Here is a 21,172-nt window from a genome sequence, read left to right as displayed (position 1 = left end):
TAAAATGTATATGAAGGTTACTGAGGGAACGTCAACGGCCTAAATGTTTTGCAATCGCACTTAATGTGATGCGGAGAATGAAAATGAGAGAGTCAGGAGGCGGTCCTCTAGCGATGCATGGAGAAGCCAGACTGACAGATCAGAGTGCTGTGTGTTATCCGTCAGTCACGAACTCTCCTGGGACTCCGCAAAGAAATTCATAATGTCATTTGTGTTAAAAACAAAGCCACAGTCAGAAGCACACAGAGGGGGGAAAAAACAATGGCAGTACTGTAAGGTGGAAACATGGCAACTTAAGCATCTAAAACTTCAGGCATTTGGGATATGAACATAGTACTTAAAAAAAAAAAAAACATTATTATACTTATGGCTGTCCCTTCTACTGAAAACAGGAGGTAACTGCATCTGTTTGTCAGGCACTTAAATAGTTAGAGAACGAAATGTGTCAATTTGGAGGAGTAAAAACAGGCTTTATGTATGTTGTTCTTCATTTGAATTGGGCTCCAAGCAACCATAAAAGTTTATGAACAACGGTATTATACTGTTAATCAGCAGAATACCACTGGGTGTGCCAGCAGGACAGTGGCCCTGGCAGTTATATTATTCTTATGGATGAGGCTACTACTGTACATTGGAAAAACATTCAAAAAGAGTTACTGCTTACTATGTCCAATATCATAATCACCACCTTTATTTTTCACACCATGTTTGCTGGCAACAGTCACATCCACTCCACAGTTTATGGCTACTGTATTCAATACACAAATTACGATAACTTGTGGTTATAGATCACAAATTATCTTACACGTGTGTGCGCACGTCGACAACTAGGCTGTAATAATCCCAGCCATAATAATGCTCTGCTGCCCCTACAAGGGAGAGGCCATTAATTTTATTTTTATTTTTTTTATTTCACCTTTATTTAACCAGGTAGGCTAGTTGAGAACAAGTTCTCATTTGCAACTGCGACCTGGCCAAGATAAAGCATAGCAGTGTGAGCATACAACAAAGAGTTACACATGGAGTAAACAATTAACAAGTCAATAACACAGTAGAAAACGAAGGGGGGGTCTATATACAATGTGTGCAAAAGGCATGAGGTAGGCAAATAATTACAATTTTGCAGATTAACACTGGAGTGATAAAAGATCAGATGGTCATGTACAGGTAGAGATATTGGTGTGCAAAAGAGCAGAAAAGTAAATAAATAGAACAGTACGGGGATGAGGTAGGTGAAAAGGGTGGGCTATTTACCAATAGACTATGTACAGCTGCAGCGATCGGTTAGCTGCTCAGATAGCTGATGTTTGAAGTTGGTGAGGGAGATAAAAGTCTCCAACTTCAGCGATTTTTGCAATTCGTTCCAGTCACAGGCAGCAGAGTACTGGAACGAAAGGCGGCCAAATGAGGTGTTGGCTTTAGGGATGATCAGTGAGATACACCTGCTGGAGCGCGTGCTACGGATGGGTGTTGCCATCGTGACCAGTGAGCTGAGATAAGGCGGAGCTTTACCTAGCATAGACTTGTAGATGACCTGGAGCCAGTGGGTCTGGCGACGAATATGTAGCGAGGGCCAGCCGACTATAGCATACAAGTCGCAGTGGTGGGTAGTATAAGGTGCTTTAGTGACAAAACGGATGGCACTGTGATAGACTGCATCCAGTTTGCTGAGTAGAGTGTTGGAAGCCATTTTGTAGATGACATCGCCGAAGTCGAGGATCGGTAGGATAGTCAGTTTTACTAGGGTAAGCTTGGCGGCTTGAGTGAAGGAGGCTTTGTTGCGGAATAGAAAGCCGACTCTTGATTTGATTTTCGATTGGAGATGTTTGATATGAGTCTGGAAGGAGAGTTTGCAGTCTAGCCAGACACCTAGGTACTTATAGACGTCCACATATTCTAGGTCGGAACCATCCAGGGTGGTGATGCTAGTCGGGCATGCAGGTGCAGGCAGCGACCGGTTGAAAAGCATGCATTTGGTTTTACTAGCGTTTAAGAGCAGTTGGAGGCCACGGAAGGAGTGTTGTATGGCATTGAAGCTTGTTTGGAGGTTAGATAGCACAGTGTCCAAAGACGGGCCGAAAGTATATAGAATGGTGTCGTCTGCGTAGAGGTGGATCAGGGAATCGCCCGCAGCAAGAGCAACATCATTGATATACACAGAGAAAAGAGTCGGCCCGAGAATTGAACCCTGTGGCACCCCCATAGAGACTGCCAGAGGACCGGACAGCATGCCCTCCGATTTGACACACTGAACTCTGTCTGCAAAGTAATTGGTGAACCAGGCAAGGCAGTCATCCGAAAAACCGAGGCTACTGAGTCTGCCGATAAGAATATGGTGATTGACAGAGTCGAAAGCCTTGGCGAGGTCGATGAAGACGGCTGCACAGTACTGTCTTTTATCGATGGCGGTTATGATGTCGTTTAGTACCTTGAGTGTGGCTGAGGTGCACCCATGACCGGCTCGGAAACCAGATTGCACAGCGGAGAAGGTACGGTGGGATTCGAGATGGTCAGTGACCTGTTTGTTGACTTGGCTTTCGAAGACCTTAGATAGGCAGGGCAGGATGGATATAGGTCTGTAACAGTTTGGGTCCAGGGTGTCTCCCCCTTTGAAGAGGGGGATGACTGCGGCAGCTTTCCAATCCTTGGGGATCTCAGACGAGATGAAAGAGAGGTTGAACAGGCTGGTAATAGGGGTTGCGACAATGGTGGCAGATAGTTTCAGAAATAGAGGGTCCAGATTGTCAAGCCCAGCTGATTTGTACGGGTCCAGGTTTTGCAGCTCTTTCAGAACATCTGCTATCTGGATTTGGGTAAAGGAGAACCTGGAGAGGCTTGGGCGAGGAGCTGCGGGGGGGGCGGAGCTGTTGGCCGAGGTTGAAGTAGCCAGGCGGAAGGCATGGCCAGCCGTTGAGAAATGCTTATTGAAGTTTTCGATAATCATGGATTTATCAGTGGTGACCGTGTTACCTAGCCTCAGTGCAGTGGGCAGCTGGGAGGAGGTGCTCTTGTGGGGGGAATATGAGGAAGGAGCCCCCCCACCTGCATTTCCTCCAACCCAGAGATAAGGAGACAGTGAGTACTGATCATCTCCTCAGACGAGGACCAAACTCATTTATCACAGTCAACCACTCCCGTGGACTGAATGGTCTTGCTAATGATGGTGGTGGTGGAATGGTGTTGTGATCATAGATATAGAACTGAGAAGACCTCATGATGTGGGTTTTCTTTGGCTCACCTGGAGCTACATTATGTCTCCTATTTGTCAGCTATTTTGCTCTCAGGCAAAGGTTGTCTTGACTTTTAACACTATTTTGTGGCATATAAATGATCCCACAAAAATGCCAGTCAAATTGAGAGTCTATTTACACTGAGAATCAGGTGTGGAGGACGACCGGATGAGGTTACCTGGGTTAGCCAAGGTGGTGCTGGCCTCTGTGAAGGCCTCGGCTGACTCGCCATCCTCCTGCAGTGTGTGCGGGGGTGTCTCAGGCACCATTTCTGTGCTGCTGCCTGGATGAAGGTCCCTTATGTGTCCACCGACTTGGAGAGGAAGAAAATAAAACACAGCATGTGTTGAGACCTTGTTCGCATCTACTTCAATTTTATATACACTGCTCAAAAAAATAAAGGGAACACTTAAACAACACAATGTAACTCCAAGTCAATCACACTTCTGTGAAACCAAACTGTCCACTTAGGAAGCAACACTGATTGACAATAAATTTCACATGCTGTTGTGCAAATAGAATAGACAACAGGTGGAAATTATAGGCAATTAGCAAGACACCCCCAATAAAGGAGTGGTTCTGCAGGTGGTGACCACAGACCACTTCTCAGTTCCTATGCTTCCTGGCTGATGTTTTGGTCACTTTTGAATGCTGGCGGTGCTTTCACTCTAGTGGTAGCATGAGACGGAGTCTACAACCCACACACATGGCTCAGGTAGTGCAGCTCATCCAGGATGGCACATCAATGCGAGCTGTGGCAAGAAGGTTTGCTGTGTCTGTCAGCGTAGTGTTCAGAGCATGGAGGCGCTACCAGGGTACAGGCCAGTACATCAGGAGACGTGGAGGAGGCCGTAGGAGGGCAACAACCCAGCAGCAGGACCGCTACCTCCGCCTTTGTGCAAGGAGGAGCAGGAGGAGCACTGCCACAGCCCTGCAAAATTACCTTCAGCAGGCCACAAATGTGCATGTGTCTGCTCAAACTCTCAGAAACAGACTCTATGAGCGTGGTATGAGGGCCCGACATCCACAGGTGGGGGTTGTGCTTACAACCCAACACCGTGCAGGAAGTTTGGCATTTGCCAGAGAACACCAAGATTGACAAATTCGCCACTGGTGCCCTGTGCTCTTCACAGATGAAAGCAGGTTCACACTGAGCACGTGACAGACGTGACAGAGTCTGGAGACGCCGTGGAGAACGTTCTGCTGCCTGCAACATCCTCCAGCATGACCGGATTGGCGGTGGGTCAGTCATGGTGTGGGGTGGCATTTCTTTGGGGGGGCCGCACAGCCCTCCATGTGCTCGTCAGTGGTAGCCTGACTGCCATTAGGTACCGAGATGAGATCCTCAGACCCCTTGTGAGACCATATGCTGGTGCGGTTGGCCCGGGGTTCCTCCTAATGCAAGACAATGCTAGACCTCATGTGGCTGGAGTGTGTCAGCAGTTCCTGCAAGAGGAAGGCATTGATGCTATGGACTGGCCCGCCCGTTCCCCAGACCTGAATCCAATTGAGCACATCTGGGACATCATGTCTCGCTCCATCCACCACACCACGTTGCACCACAGACTGTCCAGGAGTTGGAGGATGCTTTAGTCCAGGTCTGGGAGGAGATCCCTCAGGAGACCATCCGCCACCTCATCAGGAGCATGCCCAGGCATTGTAGGGAAGTCATACAGGCACGTGGAGGCCACACACACTACTGAGCCTCATTTTGACTTGTTTTAAGGACATTACATCAAAGATGGATCAGCCTATAGTGTGGTTTTCCACTTTCATTTTGAGTGACTCCAAATCCAGACCTCCATACATTTGATTTCCATTGATCATTTTTGTGTGATTTTGTTGTCAGCACATTCAACTATGTAAAGAAAAAAGTATTTAATAAGAATATTTCATTCATTCAGATCTAGGATGTGTTATTTTAGTGTTCCGTTTATTTTTTGGAGCAGTGTACTTCAGAAAACATGCGTGACTTGGTGACACCAACAGAATCTTATGTTCATTATGTAAGAGAAAAACTACATCCAGTCAGATTACAACTGTTGACCCAGGTAAACATTCAAACTCATTAAAATCCTCCAAAAACAAGCTCATTGTGAATTAAGGGAATTCTTCAAGGTGATCTGTACCAAAAAAAAACATACCTCAAAGAGATACTGGAGATCGGTACTGAGTGTAGTACTCTGTACAATGATATATTTGTAGAAATATAGATTTACTCTGAGTAAATAGAATTTAGGAGAAACCTATTCTATGTTGAACCATATCCCTCAAACATGCTTCCTAAAGAAATGTTTAGTCTCAGTGAGGGGGAGAGGAATCGGATTAGTGCAGTATTTTGTTGCTCCATCTGCGAGGTGGAGAGATGAAAGCCTGCATTGGGTGGCTGCCCGTCTCCTGGTGAGGAGAGTGGGCGAGGAGTGTGTAAAATAAAACGCTACAACGTCCATCATATGTCAAATTGGACTAGTAAAATGTATTCTCACACCACCAAAATAATGGATATCTGATTGTGACATCAAAAGGTGAATATTGGCATGACTATTTTCACCTCTAGATCCAATCAAACCAGAGACTGACAAGGCTAGGGGATTATACTGAAACTCGTATGGCATCAGGGAATTGGATATAAGACCTGTCAGTGGGTGGCATTCTATCTGACTGTTTGACACCACAAGGCCAGAGGCTGTGAGAGTAGCACTCTCTGTGTCAGTCACCTGTCCACCTGCACACTGAACTGCAGAACCTTTTTAGAGTGGAGGTTTTCCCACAGTAGCTTGACAGACACAAATCCATTTAAGATTTTTGCCTTAGAAGTGATGTCTTCAGTGATGGATTCCACCCATATATCTTAATGACACTTCCTCTTAATAAGTAGATGACAGACAAGCCTTGGTTGGTTAACCACAAATAAATAAACAATGTACATTACAAAAACTGTACGGGGAAGTTTCAGATCTAAGATGATTCTCATTCAAACCATAAAAATTTAAAATCCCTCACCCCACACATGTATAACCTGTGTAATTATTACAAGCTTTTCAATAAACAAAGTTTCCAGTCATTAAACTGGAGGGGTTTCTTGAGGACCCTGATAGTAAATGCTAAAGTCCTGGGCGTCCTCTATTGCTACTGTTGATTAGTCAAATATCTAGTCCATATACCCATCGAACAGCGGGAGGCTCCATTTAAATCATCTTTACGTGGAGTAAGAGAGCGTCTCCTTTATTGCTCTGCCCTGTGTCATCTCCCAAGCGTGGCCCATAAATACCGAAGGTGTTGAGGGAAAGTCGCCTCCGTAACGACACAGCCTCTATAGGTACATCAGGAGGACAAGCGCTGAGCATTTCCTATAGTGTCTCTGGCTCTCCTCTCTCTCTCTCTCTCTCTCTCTCCGTGGGATCAATTATAACTTGGCCTAATAATGCAACTCAGGTGCTTTAGCTTTATCACTGTCCTGCCAGATTGAGGGCGGCTGATTTACATGACCCCAGCGGGACATTAGGGCTCTCCGAGGTGTGTCGCTGCCTTAATGAAAGCATGTGGGAAGTGTCACCTTGTATTTAACACTCTCCTCTACACAAAACGCAGGGTGTCTGGCTAGCTGGAGGGGACTCAACTCAAACAGAAGATTGGCTAAAGTCACTTTGCCAGGTGGGTGGGTGTAACAGAGGTGCTGGTTGGATTCTTTTTTGGTGATCCTTCAATACAGCGGGCTTTCGGGAATACGCTAAATGAGAATTACTTAACTAAAATGACACATTAGGCCTTACACAAAAGTGAAAGTAAGACACTAGGCAAGAGTCATGCCGAGTGTTCTTTGAGCCAGGTGTTATTTGAAGTACAAAGGCTCGACTGCCAAGGCATAAATATTGTAGGTGTGTAGTGACTCTATAGTCATAACATGCATCTTCTCACAACAGTGCTGCTAATCCATTTCAAATGAACACGTCGAGCAATGCTTGAATACAACTTGCTGAACAAGAGTTGGGCCTGAGGAGTGTGCCGTTACGAATTCAATGCGATGTGCGGAGGCGCGTTCCCAATGCCTGCTCTCTCTCTCCCAACGGCAACACTCCATCAGCCATGCGCTGGAGAGGGCGGCTGAAGAGTCACTTAAGGCATCACAGCCATGGAGATGCCGATTAGTCAAACCAGCCAGCCCACAGTATGAGGATGGATGATTCAGATCAGAATGATACGTAAATATAAACTTCCCTTTGCACCAGGCTCATTGTATAACAGCGCAAATGCAATTGCAAAGTTGTCCATTTGTTGGGGACTATTTATGATGTAGTTATTTTCCACCCACAGCAATATTATTATGATGAATAAATTCAGGTTTTAATAATTAAAAGCCTTTTCTATGTGATGAGTAATATTAGGCATCCTGATAGTGGTGTTTTGTACCGCCATCATTTTAGGGGAAAATTGGCAAATACACAACGTGCATACAATACGTCCATCTACCATTCTGAAAACTGCCTGGATAATAAACTCAGCAAAAAAAGAAACGTCCCTTTTTCAGGACCCTGTCTTTCAAAGATAATTCAGAAAAATCCAAATAACTTCACAGATCTTCATTGTAAAGGGTTTAACAACTGTTTCATATGCTTGTTCAATGAACCATAAATAATTAATGAACATGCACCTGTGGAACGGTTGTTAAGACACTAACAGCTTACAGACGGTAGGCAATTAAGGTCACAGTTATGAAAACTTAGAACACTAAAGAGGCCTTTCTACTGACTCTGAAAAACACCAAAAGTAAGATGCCCAGGGTCCCTGATCCTCTACGTGAACGTGCCTTAAGCATGCTGCAAGGAGGCATGAGGACTGCAGATGTCTGTACTGTGAGACGCCTAAGACAGTGCTACAGGGAGACAGGACGGACAGCTGATCGTTCTCGTAGTGGCAGACCACGTGTAACAACACCTGCACAGGATCAGTACAGCCAAACATCACACCTGCGGGACAGGTACAGGATGGCAACAACAACTGACCGAGTTACACTAGGAACGAACAGTCCCTCCATCAGTGCTCAGACTGTCCACGAGAGGCTGGACCGAGGGCTTGTAGGTCTGTTGTAAGGCAGGTCCTCACCAGACATCACCGCCAACAACATTGCCTATGGGCACAAAAACCAAACGTCGCTGGACCAGACAAGACTGGCAAAAAGTACTCTTCACTGACGAGTCGCGGTTCTGTCTCACCAGGGGTGATTGTCGGATTCGAATTTATCATTGATGGAATGAGCGTTACACCTAGGCCTGTACTCTGGAGCGGGATCGATTTGGAGGCGGAGGGTCAGTCATGGTCTGGGGCAGTGTGTCACAGCAATCATCGGACTGAGCTTGTTGTCATTGCAGGCAATCTCTGTGCGTTACAGGGAAGACATCCTCCTCCCTCATGCGGTACCCTTCCTGCAGGCTCATCCTGACATGAAAATGCCACCAGCCATACTGCTCGTTCTGTGCGTGATTTCCTGCAAGACAGGAATGTCAGTGTTCTGCCATGGCCAGCGAAGAGCCCGGATCTCAATCCCATTGAGCACATCTGGGACCGGTTGGGGTAACATCTCACAGCAAGAATTGGCAAATCTGGTGCGGTCCATGAGCAGATGCACTGCTGTACTTAATTCAGCTGATGGCCACACTAGATACTGACTGTTACTTTTTATTTTGACCCCCTCTTTGTTCAGGGACACATTATTCAATTTCTGTTAGTCACATGTCTGTGGATCTTATTTCAGTTTATGTCTCAGTTGTTGAATCTTATGTTCATACAAATATTTACACGTTACATTTGCTGAAAATAAAACAGTTGACAGTGAGCGGATGTTTCTTTTTTTGCTGAATTTATATATCAGATAATATTAGATATTATGAAACCTAACTTCAGGTTTGAGTAAGGAAGTAGATCTCTTAAGTGTTTCACCTTCTTCAGTGTTTCTTATATATTTGGGCTTCCGAGTCAGTCCCTGGTTCGAATCCAGGCTGTATCACATCCGGCCGTGATTGGGAGTCCAATAGGGCGGTACACAATTGGCCCACCATAGTCAAGGTTTGGCTGGGGGTAGGCCATAATTGTAAATAAGAATTCTTAACTGACATGCCTAGTTAAACAAAAGGTTAAATAAAAGTAAAAAAAGAGTCAAGTCTTCAAGAAATAGGCACATTTTCACTGGAGAAATGTGGAGTCTGAGCAGTCCATTTTTGAAGGGCAGCGGGTTGGAGTCAAAGTAATCAACCTTTATTACCATCTAACTCCTGGACACCTGTCAGAGAATCCTCTCATAGCTCAACCTGTATGACGAGGACCATGACAGAATGAATACACACGGTCAGTGAGGTCAAGTGAGGTACAGTTAGTACACTCCTACATACAGCAGAGTGTCTCTCTATCCCCTTACTATGCTATATAATCACTATACCAGTCATTGGTACATTAACAACAACAATAGGGGAGTAGAAACAGAGGTAAATGGTAAGTGCTGGATCCGATTGGATGAAAGGTGAAAGGGCCTTGATTGCAAAGGCTGGGCATGAGAGCCCGTTTTCGATTTCTCGCCAGGTGTTTATTGTTTCAATCATTCATTTGTAATTAGTATAATGGAGTTGTGCTAATGCTCTCGCAACCTAATGTATTGTGTACAACATTCCAGCTGAGCCAAAATGGACTCTGGTGCTCTGTTTGTGGATATTGACTTCTATGAAATTGAGTCTAAACCCCTTTAGATAGAACCTTATAAAGCCCAGAGACACAAAAGTGTACTATGAAGGTCTTATTTTCTCTGATAGCACTCACGTTCCCAGATGTGCCACTGGGAAACATGAAGATACAGTAATGAAAATTATATTTCAGTGCCCCAAGAGACGGGTTTTGGACGAGACCCAATATCACAACATCTATTTCTGTGATCTGTTACTAAGACAGTTAATGCAGAGATGGGGGATAATTGGTATTGCTATATTACCACTGGGACAACAGACAAGTAATGATCCACTTCACCTGACTTAGGAACCAAGGGCAATTAAGAGGTTTGTGTCTTAAAAGGGCAATTTCTTTACTTCACATTGATTGTCTCCACCACCACCCCAACATGTGTGAAAATGCTGCGTTTCTGTTTTGTAGTAAAGAGAGGAAGTACACATATTTCCAATGACATCATTGATGTGCATCATGTGAATTTAACCAATTATGAGAAGGCATTGCCTACTAATTGGTTGATGATGTCATTGGAAACACAGCATCTTCCTCTATCTTTTTTGACCCCAAAATATAGAAACGCCACTTTCACATACAGTGTGTTGATGTTGGGGTGGTGCTGGAGATTATGAATATGAAGTTGAAAAATTGTGAAATGTACCTCTAACTAAATGTACCTCTAACTAGCTCTGTATGGAATGAGGTCAAGGAGGTTGTTCACTGATTGCAATTAGTCTTAAATGCCAAATGAAAAGGATTCCATAAAAAGTTCATTAAATTATGACGCTACTAATTTGCCGGGTTGTATTTCCTGACAGCAACAGGGAACAAATTCCCCATTAATGAAAAAAAAACAGCCATTGTAGAAGTACTGTTGTGTTGTGCAGTAAAATGGAACCCGATTTCCACGGTTCACTCGCTCAATTAATGAAAGTATCATCCTGAAAATTTGTCAATTACTCATTTGTGAAAGTCCTTAAAATATGCCTGAGGGGAGCCTTGGGCTCTCTGCATATTGTGTTTAGAATATTAAATAGTTCTGGGATTAATTTGATGCCGATTTAACCAGACTTACCCGTTAAGACATTACATATTTGAACAGCTCAGTAAAAACGATGTACACTGCATTCGGAAAGTATTCAGACCCCTTGACTTTTTCCACATTTTATTAGGTTACAGCCTTATTCTAAACATTTTCCTCAATCCACCCACCCACCCACAATACCCCATAACGACAAAGCAATAAGAGGTTTTTAGATTTTTTTGCTAATTAATAAAAAAACTTTAAAAAAAACTGAAATATCACATTTACATAAGTATTCAGACACATTATTCAGTACTTTGTTAAAGCACAGTTGGCAGCGATTACAGCCTCGAGACTTCTTGGTTATGACGCTACAAGCTTGGCACACCTGTATTTGGGGAGTTTCTCCCATTCTTCAGTGCAGATCCTCTCAAGCTCTGTCAGGTTGGATGGGGAGCGTCGCTGCACAGCTATTTCCAGAGATGTCTGATGGGGATCAAGTTTGGGCTCTGGCTGGGCCACTCAAGGACATTCAGAGACTTGTCACGAAGCCACTCCTGCGTTGTCTTGGCTGTGCGCTTAGGGTCGTAGACCTGTAGGAAGTTGAACCTTCACCCGAGTCGGAGGTCCTGTGCACTCTGGAGTAAGTTTTCATCAAGGATCTCTCTGTACTTTGCTCCGTTCAACTTTGCCTCAAATCTGACTAGTCTCTCAGTCCCTGCAGCTGAAACACATCCCCACAGCATGACGCTTGCCACCACCATACTTCACAGTAGAGATGGTGCCAGGATTCCTCCAGACGTGTGATGCTTGGCATTCAGGCCAAAGAGTTCAATCTTGGTTTCATTAGACCAGAGAATGTTATTTCTCATGGTCTGAGAGTCTTTAGGTGCCTTTTGGCAAACTCCAAGCGGGCTGTCATGTGCCTTTTACTGAGTGGCTTCTGTCTGGCCACTCTACCATAAAGGCCTGATTGGTGGAGTGCTGCAGAGATGGTTGTCCTTCTGGAAGGTTCTCCCATCTCCACAGAAGAAGTCTAGAGATCTGTCTGAATGACCATCGGGTTCTTGGTCAACTCCCTGACCAAGGCCCTACTCCCCCAATTGCTCAGTTTGGCCAGGTGACCAGCTCTTGGGAAGAGTTTTGGTGGTTCCAAACTTCTTCCATTTAAGAATGATGGAGGCCACTGTGTTTTTGGGGACCTTCAATGCTGCATACATTTTTTTGGTACCCTTCCCCAGATCTATGTCTCGGACAATCCTGTCTCGGAGCTCTACGGACAACTCCTTCAACCTCATGGTTTGTTTTTTGCTCTGACATGCACTGCCAACCATGGGACCTGATATAGACAGGTGTGGACCTTTCTAAATCATGTCCAATCAATTGAATTTACCACAGGTGGACTCCAAGTTGTAGAAACATCTCAAGGATGATCAATGGAAAAAGGGTGCACCTGAGCTCAATTTCACATCTCATAGCAAAGAGTCTGAATACTTACGTAAATAAAGTATTTCTGTTTTTTCTATTTGTATAAATTAGCAAAACATTTGAAAAGCTTGTTTTGACTTCATTATGGGGTAATAATGTGTGTAGATTGCTAAGGATTTTTATTTATTTAATCCATTTTAGAGTAAGTCTGTAAAGTAACAAAATGTGTATAAAGTCAAAGGGTCTGAATACTTTCCAAAGGCATTGTAGATCTAGTAGTGACGGTAAATACTGGAGGGATTGGAGGGAGAGCGAGATGGGTATAGATATAGGTAGATGTACTGTTTGTTGCTTGGGAGGCCCGGGAGGTGCTGGGAACCTGTGGCTCTTGGTCAGTCTGTGTTTCGGCATTCTGAAGACGTAGGAGGACGGGTGTCTGTGTGCCTTGTGAGGTCACAACGGGGGTAGGGTGACGGGGCTGGAGACCGATGGCGTTCATAAGTCTCATGTCCCTTTCAGACCTCAAGGGGGCCCTGCTGCTCCTGCAAAACACAGCCACATGGCACATGTTGATAAAGGCCACATGGATGTAAGTGTGTGTGTATGAGACTAGCGTTGGCATTGCATTTTGTTGAAAATAAAGGTATTGTTGTGAGCAAAAGGGGAGAGTCCAATGTCAACACACAGAACTAGCGTGTAAACAGTTCAGAGAATGCCTGCTAGACAGGAGACTTTCATATCTCCATTGAAGAAAAAAATTTAAACTACTTGCACATCCCCCTTCTCTGAAAGCCACATATGCCTAACTAGTGTTCTCACACACACCATCCTCAAAGGCCTGCCCCAGCCAATTCTCACCCTGGTCGCTCTCCATCGCGGCTCCCACCGGTACCACTGCCTCGATTGTTGTTGACAGCAAATATGGGCTCACTGTGCTCAGCGGGGCCGTCTCCGTCTGACTGGGCATCTCTAGAGGGGAGAGATGAAGTAGAGAGAGAGGGAGAGAAAGAAACAAAGAGAAGGAAAGAGAGAGGGACATTGTACAATGAGTCATTATTGTCATGTTGTTGCTCATGCTTCATCATTTGGTCATATTTGTATGTTAAATCAGAGAACTAAAAACGTTAAGTTACAATGTTCCACTCGTCATGTCAGACCTATACAGCAGGATATGCTAAAGCTTTCAATAAGTTACAGTATTTCAAACCAATCAAAAAAGGATGTACAGTACAAGCAGACTCCTCACAATGGTCCCCAGCATTAAGATGACAAATCTGTAGTCCCTCATGTTGACTGAGGGAGGTTGTCAGACCTGGATGCATCCACAATTATGATTTAATCTGATAAAAAAAATCAATTCAGGGCATGCACTCCGGCTATCTTCGGGGTAGAGTATAAATACAATTTAAATAATTGCAGTGGAACAGTTGAGATTGTTTTCATAATACTGCTCTGGTCTGAGAATCTTACCAATAAGTGTCTGTTCAATTGGTGTTGAACCATAAAATAACCTGAAGACCTTCAAATTCATATCGAAAACATTCCTGTCCAGCAGGATTGGATTGAATCTTATGAAGCAGAGACAGAATGGCACTGGAGTTCCATGGTTGCCATGGCACCTAGAGGTAGCCTTGGTATATTAATCCTTTGTTAAGTGTTTAAGCGCATTGTTTTTAACAAATCAAAATGTTATTAGACACATGCGCCGAATAAAACAGGTGTAGACCTTAGTGACATGCTTGCTTACGAGCCAACAATGCAGTTTCAAAAAAATATGGATAAGAATAAGAGATAAGTAACAAGTAATTAAAGAGAAGCATTTCAATTTTTTGATAGCTTATCAAGTATAGAACATAAGAACCTCATTATTTTTTTTATCAGCAACGTTAAATGAGTTAACAGATTTGGCTAGAACCTGCAAATTGTTTGGATTCAAATACCAGCCTAACTAGATCTTTCTAGATCCTCGTCTCCTCGACCGAAGGCTGGATGAAAAGATTCTGAAATGGCAGCAACCTTCATTTACTATACAGAAGAAATCCTCAGAAGAACAGCCTCTTTCAATACGGGCTCCTACGGACAACATGGTGAGGACGATGAGGCGGTAGGAGACTAATTAACAAACTAAAGTCTATTGTAATGCACTCACAATGAGAGTACCGGACTTAGGTGATAAAGGGCCATTTCTGCAGGCTGACCCTCAGGCAAACTACGTCACCCACTCCCAAGCCAATACAGTCCATACAGAGGGCAGAGGACCAACCAAAATGAAATGAAAGTGTTTCCACCAATGTTTTCAGACGTCGTGCACTCTACATCTTCAATTCTTAACAAGTCGCCTCTTTTGTGTGACGATCTCGGACAATGATTTTGACATGATCTGCATCACTGAAAAATGGCACAAAGAGGGGGACTTTCACAATGTAAATGCTTCAGTGCCGCCTGGATATAAATACATTGAAAAGGCACACAGCCACGGCCGTGGTGGAGACCTTACTGTTTTATAAAGAGTGCTTTATTTAAAACCCACAGACTGTTGCTGATTTTCAGTCTGAGTGCCTTGCTTTTAAATGTAAACAACCAAATCCTCTCACTTGTTATCCTTGTTTACAGCCCCCAATCCCCTCCAGACAAGCAGTTTTTTAAATCTTTTATTCCTGAGTTCTGCAAACTATTAACCTCTGTATGCTCCACCCTCTCCAACACTATCATTTTGGGTGACTTTAAAATCCATGTTGACTCACCCAAGTGCTCTATGGCTGCTGACTTCCTCAACTTGCAGTCTAAATCATGTGCAACATGTAAATGTTCCCCACCCACAACCATCAACACACAATACATTATCACTGGAGATGTCCCTGCCTCTGACTTGGGATGTCCTCGAACTTGGTATATCTGACCACAAGTCTGTGACACGGTCTGAATGCTCCCACGCTGCTCCACTGCCCAATGGGGGCCATTCAATTCTGCAATTTAAGGAAACTTAACACATCCAGCCCACTTTTGAGTCTGACGCAAGTTCGCGACCCTCGACGACATGGTCAACCTGTACAACAGCACTCTGAGTAATACCCTGAACATCATTGCTCCCGTAACCTTCCAACACTCTTCACCCTGGTTCACTGATGAACTGTGCAGAACGAAGACTCATGACCTTAAGCTTGAGAAACGTTGGGAGGAAGGACGGCTTCACGACCCAACTACTGGCCTACAAAGACCACCAAAGCAAGCTATTCTGCTGCCCTAAAAGCAGCACGATCAACCTTCTACGCCACCATGATTGACAACGAGGCTAAACTCAGAATCCTGTTCTCAACCATCAACCACCCTAAAACGCATGCCCTCATGCAGCCTTATCTGAACAGTGCAATCAGAATGTTTAATATGGGCCTTAAAAACACATTTCTACAGACTCTTTCTTATAGTCTTTCTTATAGTCCTAACCTGGAAAGTCCTTTTAGCACCTAGCCTACTACTGCTATTTCCTGCCTTGATTCTAAAAGTATATTTTTATTGTATTTTTAAAATGTATTATTTTTGCCTACGTAGATCTATGTGATAACACAGTAATGAAAAGCACTACGTGTTATTACTCCTATAAACTCGATTGAAAGACATTCTCCGGCTCTTTTGTATAATTGCTATCCAGTAGTTCTGAAAGTAGCGCTCACGAGCCAAAATTGGTCGCGAAAATGGCGGACATTGCACTCTCTTGCTTTGCTGTGAGGGAATCTTGCTAGCTGACACTCAAATGGCGAGGGGCTGAAGCTCATTGGCTAGAACTCGAATTGCTAAGAGGCTGGCCCACGTAGGGGAAAATGTAGGGAAAAGGGCACAGCACAGTTTCCAGAAAAACAGTCGCTTTCAAACAAATTGGGATTGTGTGGCTAATTTAGGTAAAACAGTAGTTCTGCTCATAGGTTATGCATGTATGAACTACACATTGTCACATTCAGACCTAAACGAGAGGTTTAAAAAAATACTTTGTCGTCGCCAAAGTTGCAGAGCATGTCTTTAAGTCACACCCACATAGTAATGTGGCCTGAATGTTGGGAGAATGCAAGCTGCTCCATAAACCAAGGTTACATCGAATAGCAAGAGATAGTCAAGCAGTTGGTTTCTGTGAAGACAGCACCATTCAAATGTGTCCATCAGCTATATCTTAGAAGGAAATGAGGAAAATAGTTTCCATGTTCCATTAATCCCCAGCATCAGTGGACAGACAGCAGAGTCAGCGAATCAGCAGCCTGTGAGAGACACTGATAAATCATGTACACTTAACGACCCTTCCGCTACAACCGTTTATCAAAATAAGTGTGATACAGGGAAATGAGATACTTGATAAGAAACTGAGCAATGGCACTCTTTTTGGGGTAGTTACCATGGATTTAGGAAAACTGCTGGCAGGCATTAAACTGGGAAGATATTAATTTCAATAGCACAAAAGTGGATATCTTTTAAGGACTGTTCTCACGCCGGTGGGTAGATAAACAGTATGTGTATATTTCCAAAGACCATATTCTGGTGTGTAAGCCAGTGCAGTTGATGGACTGGTGTGCTGAAAGGAAAAATGGATGAGAGAGAGAGAGAGAAAGGGGATATATTTTTTTTCACTCACTCCCTCAGGCAAAAATAATATAATCTGAGAGACAAATTGAATGCATGACACTTAAATCGCTGGAACGGCGGCCCCTGACATGCTACTGCTTTCAAATCCTGTCAGATTGTCTGCTTTACCTTGGCTCTTTACAGTAAGCACACCAGGCAGAAGAAGAGACCTGCTGAAATCACCAAAGGAGGAAGACAATCCATGTCTTCTCTCATTTGCATGAATCCGACACTGATGCTTCTTCAGCGTGGCTGATGGCAGGGAGCAAGTCTTGCAACCAGAGGGTTGCTGGCATCAATACTTCAGGTGCCACCTACCGTTGATGTTCCCTTGAGCAAGGAACTTAAAGCCCCTAAACTGCTCATCGGGCACTGCGGCTGCCCTCTGCTCCAGCCTCTCCAACCTAAAGTGTGTTTGTGTGTACGTGTAAATCCAGGGGGTGTTATAATTGAGCTCGGCAAATATCACCAGGAAGATTAAACAGACACATGCATAAGTTATGCATCTGTTATTTTGACTCAAACCTGTGTCTGAGACAGAAATTGGGTATGGGAACTGCTTGCTTATTCATCACTGTCTTTGATAATATGTAGCAGATGAAGTTCATTAGCAAGTACAGTACCACATCCAGCTGTAGTGAGTGCAGATTTGCTAGAAACTCCTTAACACACTTAGAACAACACTAAGAACTGGAATAGAGACAGTTTGGACAAAGATGTTTGGGACTAAAATGCTCAAGAGCTGAAGCATCAACTGTTTTGCCAAAGGTCTTAAAATGCCTCCATAAAAGGGATAATGAGAGCTCTTCCTCAGGGCTCTTTTACCCAGCAGTCTCTGGGTGACTGGCCAGTTCTCCTCCAGCTGTTCCAAACTCCGTCGGGCACAAAACCACTCCACCTCACTACATTTAGAGGCTTTTATGGGATATCAATGTGTATGTGTGATGATGATGGATGATGATGATGATACACATACAGTACTAGAGAGAGAGAAGGTGCTGGATATCATGAGTGTGCATCTGGTTTTACAAGTCCCTACATTTTCTGCTTCAAATGTAAGAAATCCACTGTGTAAAGTGAGAAGCAGGAGCGGGATAATCAATTTGAGGATAGATTTCCTCAGGTACCTGTACATGTGAAACCCTGGTTCCAGTCAGATAACCAATCAAAGTCCGCAGTTAACCTGACATAGACCCTGTACTAACAAGCAAGGAATTGCTCGCTTTTAGGCATGTAACATTGAAACATGCATGAGAGCATCAGCTGGTCCGGATGATTGTGTGTTCACGCTCACCGCAGCCGATGTAAGACCTTTAAACAGGTCAACATTCACAAGGCCGCTGGGGCAGACGGATTACCAGGATGTGTACTCCGAGCATGCACTGACCAACTGGCAAGTGTCTTCACTGACATTTTAAACCTCTCCCGGTCTGGGTCTGTAATACCAACATGTTTCAAGCAGACCACCATAGACCTTGTGCCCAAGAACACTAAGGTAACCTGCCTAAATGACTACCGACCAGAAGCACTCACGTCTGTAGCCATGAAATGCTTTGAAAGGCCGGTCATGGCTAACATCACCACAATCATCATCCCTGGAAACCTTAGACCCATTCCAATTTGCATACCGCACCAACAGATCTACAGATGATGCAATCTCTATTGCACTCCACGCTGCCCTTTCCCACCTGGACAAAAGGAACACCTATGTGAGAATGCTATTCATTGACTACAGCACAGCATTCAACACCATAGTGCCCTCAAAGCTCATCACTAAGCTAAGGACCCTGGGACTCAAGACCTCCGTCTGCGAATGCATCCTAGACTTCCTGACGGGCCGCCGCCAGGTGGTAAGGGTAGGTAACAACACATCCTCCACTCTGATCCTCAACACGGGGGCCCCTCAGGGCTGCGTGCTCAGTCCCGTCCTGTACTCCCTGTTCACTCATGACTGCACGGCCAGGCATAACTCAAACACATTCATTAAGTTTGCCAATGACACAACAGTGATCACCGACAATGATGAGACAGCCTATAGGGAGGAGGTCAGAGACCTGACCGTGTGGTGCAAGGACAACAACCTCTCCCTGAACGTGATCAAGACAAAGGAGATGATTGTGGACTACAGGAAAAGGAGGACCGAGCACGCCCCCACTCTCATTGACGGGGCTGTAGTGGAACAGGTTGAGAGCTTCAAGTTCTTTGGTCTCCACATCACCAACAAACTAACATGATCCAAAAACATCAAGACAGTCGAGAAGAGGGCACGACAAAACCTATTCCCCCTCAGGAGACTGAAAAGATTTGGCATGGGTCCTCAGATTTTCAAAAGGTTCTACGGCTGCACCATCAAGAGCATCAACATGGTTGCATCACTGCCTGGTATGGAAACTGCTCGGACTCTGACCGCAAGGCACTACAGAGGGTAGTGCGTAAGGCCCAGTACATCACCGGGGCCAAGCTTCCTGCCATCCAGGATCTCTATACCAGGCGGTGTCAGAGGAAGGTCCTAAAAAGGAGGAAGGTCCTAAAAAAAGACTCCAGCCACCCTAGTCATAGACTGTTCTCTCTGCTACTGCACGGCAAGCAGTACCGGAGCGTCAAGTCTAGGTCCAAGAGGCTTCTAAACAGCTTTTACCCCCAAGCCATAAGACTCCTGCACTAATTACTAGCTAATCAAATGGCTAACTAGACTATTTGCACCCCCCACACTGCTGCTACTCTGTTATTATCTATGCATAGCCACTTTAATAACCCTACCTGCATGTACATAATTACCTCAACACCGGTGCCCCCCGCACATTGACCCATTGACTCTGAACCGGCACCCCCTGTATATAGCCCCACTATTGTTATTTACTGCTTGTAGTATCCTTAGAGGCTTCTTAGATTGATGAATAATGAGACGTAAGTACGGTTTAGTATTTAATTGTAACTTAGAATTATATTCTCTAATGCACCTGGCTTAAGCTACCTGAAGCTTTCTTAATCACAGTTATATAGGCAGACATCAAAAATAGCTATGGATAGCGGGAAGCAAACCCTGTCTTGAGTCAATACTGCCATCTATTGGTAAACATAAATATCCCAGGTTACTACATTCCCCCCCCCCCCTTTAAAGCTACTAACCCAACTTAATTCCTTTGAGCTATTTTCTTGTTTACATTTTGTCAAACATTTGATCTGAAAAAGTCTGGCGGACATCTCTCTCTAATAGAGCGTCTCAGAGGTGGTGTAGCTGGTGCCACCAGATCTTCACCCCTTGATGGTGAAACAAAGTCCTTTTGTGGAGACTTCACAGGAGGAGGTCGTCCCGGACTGCTGGTCTCAGGTGGTTTGTCCAACTGCAACTCTGGGGAACGTTCCAATGTAATGTCCTGTTGGTTTAATAATTGATTCAGATCCCCGGATGGAACTGGAATTCGAGCTCAGATCTGATCCACGTGTCTCCTTAGTCTTTGTCTACTTCCGATGATCACAGTATAGGATACTGGTCCTGAGCAATCCTCAATGGTAGCTGGAATCCACAAGGAACATTTTTCCTAGGGAAGGTCCAGCGTAGTCCACATGTAGTTGTGCCAATGGTTTTTCTATCCATTCCCATGGATGTAATGGCGCGGTGGGGTGGGGGGTGACTTCCTGTTACTCTGACATTCTGCACACCGGCTAACCTCATTTCCCACATTGTGGGCCATCTTTGGCCACCAGACGTATGACCTCGCTAGGCCTTTCATTCTCGACATGCCTGGATGCGACTGATGCAACAACTTCAGTAGCATACCCCACAATTCTGGTGGGATAACTACTCTTGAACCCCACAGAACACATCCATCTAGAACACTCAATACCAAGCGGCAAGTGTAGTAAGGCATGATCTGAGGCTCTGTCACTGTAGACCATCCTTTCAGAATAAATTCATGCACTTGTGATAACGTCACATCCTTTGAAGTCCATTGTCTGATTTGTGCTGTGTTCACCGGTGCATCATCCAACACATCGATCATCAAAACCTGGTCATTTTCTTCTTCCTGAATGATGATTTCTGGAACGGGCAGCCGACTCAGAGCATCAGCATTCCCATGGTATCTACCTGGTTTGTAAATTATTCTGTACTCGTAGGTCCTGAGCCACACAGCCCAACATTGAACTCTTGGAGAGACCATTTGTGGTACTG

The 21,172-nt window shown here is 44.6% G+C and overlaps 1 protein-coding gene across 4 annotated transcripts in view; it reads right to left on the bottom strand.

Annotated features, from left to right (window-relative positions):
- ambra1a (autophagy/beclin-1 regulator 1a) overlaps positions 1-21,172 on the bottom strand; it is a 102,738-nt gene that overhangs the window by 8,106 nt on the left and 73,460 nt on the right. For 3 of the 4 annotated variants that reach the window (XM_020477178.2, XM_031808801.1, XM_031808809.1), the window contains 3 exons: positions 13,249-13,359; positions 12,733-12,932; positions 3,409-3,543 (listed from right to left, as the gene is read on the bottom strand). In XM_020477178.2, coding sequence (XP_020332767.1) covers positions 3,409-3,543; positions 12,733-12,932; positions 13,249-13,359 — 446 coding nt within the window. Of the gene's footprint in view, positions 1-3,408; positions 3,544-12,438; positions 12,933-13,248; positions 13,360-21,172 lie in introns of those variants that run through there. The other variant, XM_031808822.1, reaches the window with a different exon arrangement.

The sequence above is a fragment of the Oncorhynchus kisutch genome, linkage group LG3 (assembly GCF_002021735.2).
Source record: "Oncorhynchus kisutch isolate 150728-3 linkage group LG3, Okis_V2, whole genome shotgun sequence".
Lineage (NCBI taxonomy): Eukaryota > Metazoa > Chordata > Actinopteri > Salmoniformes > Salmonidae > Oncorhynchus > Oncorhynchus kisutch.
This window is presented reverse-complemented; position numbering and strand designations above follow the sequence as displayed.